The sequence below is a fragment of the Atractosteus spatula genome, chromosome 13 (genome assembly GCF_055471065.1).
Source record: "Atractosteus spatula isolate fAtrSpa1 chromosome 13, fAtrSpa1.hap1, whole genome shotgun sequence".
NCBI lineage: Eukaryota > Metazoa > Chordata > Actinopteri > Semionotiformes > Lepisosteidae > Atractosteus > Atractosteus spatula.
In genome coordinates this window covers 23,911,143-23,922,667 of record NC_142718.1, presented here as the reverse complement: position 1 = coordinate 23,922,667, position 11,525 = coordinate 23,911,143, and the positions used below count along the sequence as shown (strand labels likewise).

The 11,525-nt window shown below is 37.9% G+C and overlaps 1 protein-coding gene and 1 pseudogene across 1 annotated transcript in view; both read right to left on the bottom strand.

The window, feature by feature from the left end:
* Positions 1-1,804: 1,804 nt before the first annotated feature.
* Positions 1,805-6,197, bottom strand: LOC148821913 (uncharacterized; annotated as a pseudogene).
* A 1,078-nt stretch (positions 6,198-7,275) lies between these two features.
* The window catches only part of LOC148821912 (uncharacterized), a 69,003-nt gene continuing 64,753 nt past the window's right edge, over positions 7,276-11,525 (bottom strand). Inside the window, exons 49-51 of the mRNA XM_088931043.1 lie at positions 10,757-10,944; positions 9,571-9,813; positions 7,276-8,394 (exon numbers count right to left, since the gene is read on the bottom strand). Coding sequence (XP_088787169.1) covers positions 8,248-8,394; positions 9,571-9,813; positions 10,757-10,944 — 578 coding nt within the window. The 3' untranslated portion in view covers positions 7,276-8,247. The remainder of the gene's footprint in view (positions 8,395-9,570; positions 9,814-10,756; positions 10,945-11,525) is intronic.

The window sequence follows — 11,525 nt, the reverse complement described above, 5'->3', positions numbered from 1 at the left end:
ACTCAATTGCAATTTCTGTCTAAGGGATCTGTAAATCCCCTTGCTCTTTCCAAGTGTAACCCTCTCTTAAGGGGATTTTCAAATTGGCTATAGTTGCTCACGGACCTAGTGTTGGCTTATGAACTACAACTCCCATAACGCACTGCTCAAGTTCCTGACAGCGTCTATGTTACAGTGCTTATTCTGCCAGGCTTCGGTGACGTCTACCAGGTCTCTCCTAGTTCTGGCAGCTTCACTGTTGATCAAATGCAGTTACCAGCATGCGCAGGAGGAACTCACACAGGACTCCCTTTTTTAAAGTTTGTTTTCTAAAAAAATTAGAAAAAACCATGGGAGGGTTTCCAGAGATATGTACAAGTTAGGCATACAGCAGGCTGGTAGCAGGGGTCTAACTACCAGCCTGTGTGAGGTGCTATTCCTGACATCTGCGTCCCACACCTCATCACCTGGTTACACGAGCATTCTGGAGATTGATGGTCTGGAGGTTCATTCAAGTTATTACTTGATTATTAATATTATTTTAATATTTGACAAACTGTGTTATGTACAATTAACAGAAATGTGAATATATTTTGCATATTGTCTTATTATGAGAGAATCACAGTTATATTCACTATTGTATTAGCAGTTACAACAGATACAATATTTAAAATACATCTGAGATCTTTTAAAAAAAAAGTTATTAACCCTACTATATTTCACACCTGCATATGAGATCACGGTGTTGATTAGCAAGATCAAATTATATCCAGTCGGGAATTAGCTATGTCAAGTTGATCCCTTCTACAAACGGTACAAACAATGACCCCCCCGATACACACACACACGCACACACACACACACACATTCGTTTGTGTTCTGCTTGTACCGATTTGTGCCATTAAAGTAGTATTTTGTTCCCGAGCTATTACAATAGCACCTTCTTTTTCTCCTTATTGGAAGTTAGCTGTTGAATCGTGTCTGCCAAAAATTTTATTATTTTGGTTTTTATAGGTGTTATGGGGGGGGGGGGGGTAATGACGGAGAACTAAGAAAGTATTTGATTTGTTTTTTTTATTTCCTCTAGGTTACTTTATTTCAGTGTAGCCACTTAGTTTTATGGTAGATTTTTTTGTCCGGTATTGCCTTTGTTGTGGTTTTTTGGAAAAGGGAGTTAGTGTGCAGTGACCCCCACCGTGTAGTACCCAAAGAGTGTAAGTTTTAATATAACTGTATTACTGTGATCTTTATCTTCCAAGTAGGTTTTTTTAATCATTTGTAATAAATATTCATGGAAATACACTTTGGACTGTTATTCAGTTTGTGTCCATGTCTGGACATCCCCATTTCAGGTGAAAGTGGGGAACAACGTATAAAAGCTGGATATAATGAACACATGGACACAAACTGAATGTTTGGGATGTCCAGAAGAAAGAAAACACAACGTTTCGGCCATGGAGCCTTCTTCAGGTTTGAGAAAGACAGGGCAGGAAACAAAGGTAATGTAGCATAGGAGAACAAAAGCTGGGAGAGAGGAGGGGCGGGAGAAGGGGACAGACAGAGTGGTCAATCAGATAATATGAAGTCAGGATAGGTGAAGAGAGGTTTGAAGTGAAACCAACAATGAATAGAAAGAATTAAGAAGAAAATGAGTCTGTTGTTGAGAGAAGGGGAAAGGTGTGATCCTAGCTGCAGGATAATTTTACTTTCTGTTGTCTTTCTGATGTGGGAGTTAGGAAAAATATCTTTGAGAACACAGACGGAGATATTAGTATGATCATGGCCATCAGAAGTGAAATGAAAAACAATAGGCTTGGAGAAATCTTCACAGCCCTAACATGTTCTCTGAAACAGTCTCCGAATCTCCTTTCCTGTTTCCCAATGTAGATGGCTGGGCATTTACTGCAAGAGATACAGTGATTAAAGTTGCTGGAGGTACAAGATGTCATCTGAGTGATCCGGAATTGTCCTGAGGGACCTCGAATAAGTGTGGTGTTAGATACAGTATGTACTTGCAAGTGATGCAGAGAACTCTATTGCAAGGGAAAGTGCCTGGTGTGGATGGTTACTAAAGGCGATCAAGGGAGCTGTGAACAAGAAGGTTAGGCAGATTAGGTGGTCAGCGATATAAGATGATGGAGTGGTGAGAAAAGAAGGCCTCAATGGAGGGATCATCTTGTAGGATGGAAAAGTTGTCGTTAATAGTCCTGGGAATAGAAAGTGTGTTAGGGTGGTAAGGAAGCACTAAAGGAATGTGGTTGTTATGGCGGGAGTTCCTGCTCGAGTTGATGGTCCGAGGGGTGTTTTTGGCTCGGGCAAGGGCCCTGTCAATAAGACTGTTAGGGTATCCTCTGTTGATGAAAAAAGAGTACATTTTGAGGTCTTGGTTCTGGAAATTGATGTAGTCGCTACATTGTCGTCGTAGTTGAAGGAACTGTGAAAAAGGGAGAGAGTTTTTAGTGTGTTTGGGGTGAAATGAGCTATACAGGAGATAGTTGTGTGAATCAATGGGTTTGTAATAGACCGAAGTAGAGAGTTGGGGGAAGTTAATGGAGAAGTTAATGTCTAGAAACGGAAGAGTAGTGGAAGATACGTTAACTGTATATTTAAGAGACGGGTGGAAGTTGGTGAAATGATGCAGAAAGTGCTCAAGCTGGTCGTTAGAGGATGTGGCAGCACTGACGCAGTCATTAATATATCGCTTGTAGAGGTCAGGGACAAAGCCAGTCTAAGAAGCAAAAACGCGTTCTTCTACCCAGCCAACCTAAATATTGACATAGCTGGGTCCCATTCTGGTACCCATGGCAACTCCACTAACCTGTTGATAAAAAAGGTTGTTGAATGAGAAAGCATTCAGTATGAGAACCAATCTAAATACTTTACTTGTTTACTATTTTGGTGCTTGGTGCTTATTTACTCAGTGGTGCTTGATACCGAGAGAGGCCATTCCATTTGGTTCACATTGAGATGTTTTTCTAGCTGATAGAGTGTCCTGATAAGGAACAGCTCCCCAAATGCTGAGATTCTACAGCAACCTAACAAATGGTTATCTGGTGCCTTAATGTCTGGTAGATTCCAAGAAAGTGTTATTCAAAGGTGGTTTACAACCCTAAGGTCAGAGTGCACTGTTACTCATCATCAGCCAATCAGGAACTGGTAGGGCAGGTTAACCTCACGTGGGTCTCTGATGGCCATGAAACTTTCAACCAATGAACGACCTGCAGTTCCTCCAGGTAAAAACTGGCAACACAGAGCGCCTGTAGAACGGAGCGCATTGCAGGACAGTCCCGAGGGCCAGGACAGTCCTCTGAGAGCAGGACTTTCTCGCAGCGCGCCTGCTAGACATTCAGCCTCAGAGCACCTCTTGAACATCCTCAGACTCAGCCCGGACCACCACGTAACGGCCAGTGTGTCCGAGTGCTAGAACTTTCCTTTGTTCTAAGAGTCGAGAGCGGAGGTTGCCAGCACGTAACCAAGGGATCCACCCGAGGTTAGCATCAGCAGCAAGCCTCGTGAACAGGTCGGAACTGTGGACAGCTGAATCAGTATTCAGGACTAGCGCTTCATCAGGAACAAACCGGTCTTCTTCCTGACCTGCTGGGACCCGCAGTCACTTTTCTCCTGTGCACAAACTTTGCTAGTAAGCCAGAACTAACTAGCCAGTTTTCAGAGAGCATCAGCAGCGCATCGCAGGAATCTCTTCCACCACGTCGCAAGCCGCACCGAGCCAGAGAGCGCAGATTGGCGCAACAAGCTTACCACTGCTTCTTTGTGCCTGCAGGAGATCTAAATCCCCAGAGATTGGATGAGTATTCTACATTCTGCATTACCGCTCGAGAATTCAATTGTTACCTCAACCAGTTGATATCAATTTAATTCCTATGAGTGATATACTTGTTTTGAGTATCTAGTGTAGAAGTTGTAATCCAAGTTCATTTACGAAATGGTCTAAATGAATGATATACTGAACGTATGTCCCTCTTGGTATTTGTAACTCTTCGTGATTGAATATATACCTGTTGTATTCTGCTAACCCTCACGATAAGATCTGTTATGTTATATGCACATTTTATGTATTAATACATGTATTCTCGTGTATTTAAAGATGCACAGTAGATATTAAATTAAGCAATTGTTTCACTAACATACCACAAGAATGACCTATCACTCATCATTGGCCAGTCAACCATATAACAAAGTATGTCACATTGTAATGTTGTACAGTACATCTAATGTAGCAATGAAAGTTAACATGTTGTGAGTGACTCCATCTGTAAACACATTAAATTTGTTTTTGGGAACCCCTGGCACACTGAGCCAGGCTCTCCTATCCATGGCCAGTATTCCCTTTACCTGGAAGAAACCTGTTCTATTGCTACACTGGGACCCCTGGCATACTCAATTTGGCTCACCCTTCCACGACCTGTCTCCTTGACACTGGAACATACTGTACATGTTCCCATCTTTTCTGAGACCTACTGGTGTGCCTTACCCACTGATACCCAGTTTCTAATTATAAACTGATCTACTTCACTGTCATGACTACAGAGAATTCAAACTAATCCATACTAGGGAAACCACTAAATTCTCTGTGTGATTCTGTCTTTTTTCAAACCCAATCCATAACAAAAATCCTTACAAGTTTTCATTGTCTCTTTCTATCTTTTCCAAGCCTAACTGCTGGCTTGCACTAAAGTACAGGACTTAAACTCTCTACACTTCAGGTTACAACCAACACACTCTCCCTCCCTGCACTGCAGGAACTTAGATACAGATGCCCTCTGCACCTGGCTGCTGTTATAACGACTGCTGCTACTCCTGAGGAATGTCTCACAGGGCCAATCAGCTGATCCCTTTTCTGCCTGTGAAATTCCATTCCACAGGAGTCCAATCAGCCAATCAAGGCATGTGTGTCCAATTTACTACAGAGAAGGAAGAGGCTTTGCCTCAGCTTGCTCAATCAGATAAACAACAAACAATTTTTCTAAAGAGTGTACAGTGTACCATTATTTTTATACATTTATATTCTGAGGCTATAATACTGATTATAGTACTTGTGAAAGCCATCCTGGGACAGATGTTGTGACTGTGGTTTGTCTTATGTTATATCCTGACCTGAATTAACTATGTTATGCATCTACTGTCAGTTAGGAACCTCCAGGCTATATCATGAACTTCTACTTAATGGGTCACATTAACCTATTACTACTAACCTTTTAATGGACATAAAGGGCTATATATATATACTGATTGTATTCTGTATAATGGAGATATATGGTATATAAAGTAAATGATGTATAGTATGGTGTAAGATTTTTATGGTTCATTGTTTTTAATTCCGGGATTATTGTTTTCCATTGTAATCAACCATTTGATTGACAGATTTAACATCTTGTCCAAACATATTGGAAGAGAGCGCACTGGCAAGTTTTGTATCATGCTATTTTACTCGTAACACTATTCGAACAGTTAGCCTGTAAAGTCACAATATTAGAGCACATTAAACAGGATATGAAACAAAAATATAACTGTTAAAATAGTACAAAAAAGCTAATTAACATTTACAGTTCACAGAGGTTATGTAGGGTTTTAATGTACTGTACAATCAGAAATGGTGATGGTAAATTGTGAGAATATTTGGCAACTTTTACGAATCGATCAAACAATAATTCACAGTCTCATACTGTACATGGATTCTAAATAAAATACACAGTTTATTGATATAAAACCAAAAACATTCATAACAAACAACAGATGTAATATAGTATATTTGAACACATCTTCTGGAATTCAAAGGGCTGATCATTCACTCAAAAATCAGTTAATAATTTCAGAGTTAAATATACATTTTCTATAACATGCATTATGGTCTACCTCATAAGTCTTATCAGTCTCATATAATTACATCATTTTTATATCCTCAAACACAAGTAAATTTGTATTTGCATGATTGATATAACTCAACTCTAGAGAATTCAACTCTAGAGAATTAAAATGCAAATCATGAAGTTTTATTAACAAAGATCCATTGGCCAAACCTCCTTAATGAGTTAAACTTACCACTGAGAAGACAGAGCTGAGCTAGATTGGTCCTTGGTCTGGCTTGGCGGGTCATCTGTGCTGGGAGGGACCCAATGCAGAGAGGAGACAGAGACCTTTGCCTGATGTTGCTGGGTAGCTCCGCTTTGGTGCTTAGGCAGCTCTGCCAAAGTTACCATCTTGCTAAACTCCAGTCTTTAAGAACTGTTTGTGTACAGTTTGTCTGCTTCATATCCGTCGCCAAAGGGAGAACATGGTTCATCATAGCTATAGTTTAAGGATGCTTAAGGATGTTTCTTATCTGACGGGCATTTTTAACCATATTCCTCTGCATTTAGAGAGAGGCCCAAGCTGCCTTGGTCAAGGTACACAAAGATTATTAGAAATCTTTAATGACACCTAATTCTATGTAAAATAATATGTCTTGCCCCTACAGAGTCTAAAAACAATGGGTAGTTTACCTAGCTGTATTCCCATCTTCTTGGGAATAACTCTGGTTCTCATAATCAATTCTGTACCCATAAAGAAAGGATAAGGAGACACATAGAAAAAGACATGGAACACAGAGGGAGACAGAAAAGGACTGGAAGAAGAATGCCAGGCGAGAGGATCTTGTTCTGATCAGTCTTGGAGACCAGATTCTATCTAAGTAATTTAAAACTTGTTTTAGAGATCTTACTGTCCTGTTATTTAAGGAAATTTTAATTTTAGAATAGGGAGACAGATTTCTGTTCACTTTTGGGCATCCAGGTTTAAGGAAGGGATATTTAGCACTGAGTCAAATTATGTTTATTTACCTGTAGGACATGGGATATTTCCCTTGTTTTCTTGCTTAGACATTTCTAAGGATTTCAGTTTACAGAGTTAGCAGTTTGGATTATCTGGGATGGTGTAATGTACAGTAAAACTCTGAGACTCCTTGTTCTATAAATATAATTGTGTTTTATTTGTATTTGTGTAACATTGTGTGTTATCTACTTGTGGTATTGTTAATATATATGTCTGTCCTTGTTTGCCTCTCATTTAGTTCCTTGTTTGCCAGAGCTGTGCCAAACAATAAAGAAAGTAGATGCCTCAAAAATATTCTAACCACTCAGGTATATCTTTGACATTAGAGATATTTTTAGTAACTGTATTTATTTTAATTATCTTATTATTTCACTCCATTTTCTGTTTTATTTAAACCCTTATTTGCAACATAACTAATTTGAAAAAATAATGATTTGTCATGGGCTTAAAGAATAAAGAAATCACAGGTTGTACAAAATCAGAACTTTATTCAACATTTTAGTCCACATATCAGAGGATACTAAACATTCCAAAAAGATGTATTTCAGGTGTTGAAAAGATGCAGATTTACTCACATGCATTTTGCCAAAAAATACCAATCACCAGACACAACCATTAAATTTGTCAAAAGACAACAGCAACATGAGCTATACAGTGTGAAAAATGACAGTATAAAAGTGATGATGACTCCCAGCACAGGTACTGTATGTTATATAGAGATACATGTTTATGCATTTTGTAATATAAGCTTCACGTTGTCAAGGTTGAAACCATTTTAGCACCATTGTAGAATACATTTTAATATCTATTTTCAAGTGGTTTTAACTGGCTGTGGCAGGAACTATAATTGTACTTACAGTAAATGGAAGGCAGATGGATTGACTAATGGGCACATCAATTTCTATTGTTTATACCTGTTTCTGAATTACATTCTTATCTAGAACAGCCAGGTATGTACACTCTTTTTGACAAAGTTGTTACATTTGTTTTAGCTTTCTTTCAAACCAAATGCATCTGTCCAAACCAAAAGTTTCTGTCCTTGATAAAGTTGACGAGGGTGAAGTTTTTGTTTGCTGTATCTTGGTAAGAAAAAATGGAGAAGGTTTGATGCTGAATTTAATCAGCCTTCTAACTTGACGAATCCAGGGGACATTTTTGGTCTTACTCAAAGTCCTCTGTTGTTTGATAAAACATGGAATCACTTTGTTTTTTTTAAAAGATTTAGCACCACTTGCTTAATGCTTAAAACAAGTAAAGGTACTTATTAATAGATATATTCGCATGAAATGGACAATCTGATTCTTTTGCTTATTTCACAACATGTTGAAGTTGTTAAGAGGCCATCTGGATTGGATGTCAAGAATCAAGAAACAGGCGCAGAATAAAGAACAGCAAGTACAATTATATTTGTTATGTCCTGATGAAAAGATCAATATTAATTTACAAGAAACAAACAGGTCCAATGTCAACTCCAAATTCCTGGTCTGTGTTACCAATATCCATTGGTGCAATATCCACAAGAGGAAGATGAATTGTTTTGCGAGTTTTGTACTTAAAGATGGTCTTACCCCATTCCCCAGTGTGTCTCTATAAAAACAGAAAAAAACAAAAAATAGTTAAATGACTCAAAAATGTATATGTACATAAAAGCCATGCTTTTGTTCTTAGCTTTTAATTTATTGAGATTTATACCTTAAGAAAGATACATGAATAAGCTATTTTAAACTATTGAATATAATTAAACATATGAGAAAAGGTTAAATAAACATGAAACAAAGAACTTATGTACTGTACATGAAATAAAAAGAAATAAAATGTGGCATTGTATTTAGGACCAAATATAAAGCAATCTAAACAGCTATAATATATTAGAATTTCCACTGCACCCTCTTCTACTATTGTTTGCTTAGCAGCCCTAAGTTAAAATATTCAATGCATAAAAAACATATTCAGTACATTTATGTCATTCTTAAGCATACAATCCTTACAATTTCAATAGATATGTTTTTTATGTACAGTACTTGTGGACTAGAAATAATTACTACTTGTGTTTAAACTAATTTTTGTTGCAGTATTTGTGAACTAAAACAGTCATGCACACACTCACATCAGTTTCAAATTTACAGAAGCTAATTAACGTACCAGCAGGTCTGTGAGAGGAAATTAGAGCCCTTGAAGGACACCCATGCAAACATGGAGAGAAAATACAAACTCCACACAGACAGCAGACCTGAAAATTGGTCTGGAAATGAACCCAGGGTCCCAGCAATACTAATTACTGTCTAATTACTGTGCCACCATGCTGCCCAACTCAGGACACCCTAAAATACGTAGTCCTTTCTCTTATTTATTTAATTCTCGTTTAATAAACTAATTAATTGAATATCCTAATACTACTCAGTACTCATCTATTTGGTGCTAAATGTGATTTGCTCATTTACATACAATTAATGATAAACATGCAGTTTATTGTAACCATTTCAGTAAATAATTAAATGTTTATTTGGTCCACCCTAAACACTTTAGTTAATTCCACATATAACATTAAATATGCTGAATTTATCATTGAATCATTGAACTATGCCATGCCACTAGAATAATAGATTTAAACCCAAAAGGGGTCTTTAATAAAAAACAATTTTGCAGCATTTCAGATTTTTTATGAATCACATACTATTTTTGTGAGGTAACATTAAGTTATAATTACCTCTTCTTGGGGTTTAGTGTCAAGCTTTAATTTTTAATAAAAAAACAAATACTCACAGTGCAGCCATCCTCTTGAACAGTGTATGTCACTCTGCTACTGCCCTCTGCCTTTATTTCAGCATCGGCAGAACTTAAAAATTTCAGGGCCTTCTTCACATTGGCTGCCTCGGCGTCCATATATGCAATGCTGTTCTTACAGTGGTATGTAATTTCCTGAGAGGCTGAGGTTGACAGAATGCGAAGGAAAGCCAACTGAACCTCAGAAACTCCTTCTGCAAGATCAGCTACACCATAATTGAACTGTAAATCAAAGAGTAAAAAAATGATTGTAGGTGCAATTTAAAAAAAAGTCACTTCACAAAGTACAAATCCACAAATTACAAATTCACAAATCCACATTACACAGTACTTTTTTTAGAATTGTATAATGGGCAGCCAGTTGCTTTGGACCCCTAGAATTTGTTTTCTCCTTACAGAGGAGTTTTTGGTTCCTCTCCTCCTGTCTTCTGGGTTTTTCTCTTTCTGTATCGTAATGTCATGTACTGTCACACAGCTTTGTTAAGTGCCTTGGCGCAACCTTGTTGTAAAGGCGCTATATAAAAATCAATTGAATCGAATTGAATTGAAATTAAAGTAAAACAAAAATAAAGTAAAAGAACTGTAATGTATTTATGTGTGGATGTGAAGGCAGTACTAATTCACACTGAATCACTGAATACTTACTGTGTGGCTCCCCAAAATACAATTTTCTGTTTATTATATTTTTGTGTCATCTATATTTAAGGTCTGTTTTTGCTGTTATATTCAAACTTACGCTTAGTACAGTCAGTAAAGTAACACAGGATTCATTTAATAAAGATTTTATTCCAAAATACTTAAAATATGAATAGTCTGATGTAAAAGATTTTTCACTCTACTACAGTAACTGGATAATTCATATGATGTGTTGTTTATAAACCTGTTGTTACACATTATATCTATTTCAAATAATTATTAATTAGAATGGATGAACAATCCTATGAATTTTAGTTTGTCTGGTTTCTCTCAGTCTCACAAATGCCCTTGCTATTTTATTGCTTAGGCATATCTTTGATGTGAAAATATTTATAAATATGTTAATTATATGTGCTGGTAAACTCAAGTACACATGTTCATTTTCATGAAAAACTGTACTGCTTTAAAGACAAGGGATATGCAATATATTCTGCAATGACTTGTGAGTTTTGCTGTGATCGAGAATTACCTGGAATCCCCCTTCCATGGACTCTCCGAACCAAACTGGCTTTTTCAAAGGCACAGGACTGTTCCACCAGTTTCTTCTAGGTACTTTATCTGTAGTGGCGTTTACACAAGTCTCACCAGTTTCCATATTGCAGTATACCTTAATAGCATCGATTTTGCAGCCTTGGTTAGGATCAATCCAGTATTCTCCTACATAAACAACCAGGGACAAATAATGACAAGTCATGTACTGTAAAGAATTTAATATAAATGTAGTGCTCTCGGGTTCACGTGGGTATGCGCCCTTGCCGCTGCTGCCTCAGGTCAGCCCCCCCCACCGATGGGGACTCGAACCCGGGCCTCCGGCATCACTCAACAGGGACCCAGCCAGTTGAGCTAAAGGAAAATCTCCTATCAGCCTGACGGCTGCGGTCCCTGCTATTCAAAGGGAAGGGCGGTGACGTCACCGCGTTGGCAAGCCAGCTCGAACAACCTGCAATGATGGCCGTATGTGTTACATAAAGATTACTTGCTGTTTAGACAAACATGTGAGCCCCATTGCAAAATAATGGATCTTAGTCCAGTGTTTCTCAACTTTTTCCATCCCGCAGCACACTTATAGAAATATAAAGATTTTGCAGTGGAATGCCCCCCCTATACACTAACACATCACAGGACCAAGGACATAATTACTGATACTAGAAACAAAACTTATTCCAATCAGGGTTTGCCTCAAACTCCATAGTCACTATATCATGGCAGCAAATTAGAACAGAAACACAGCGATCTTG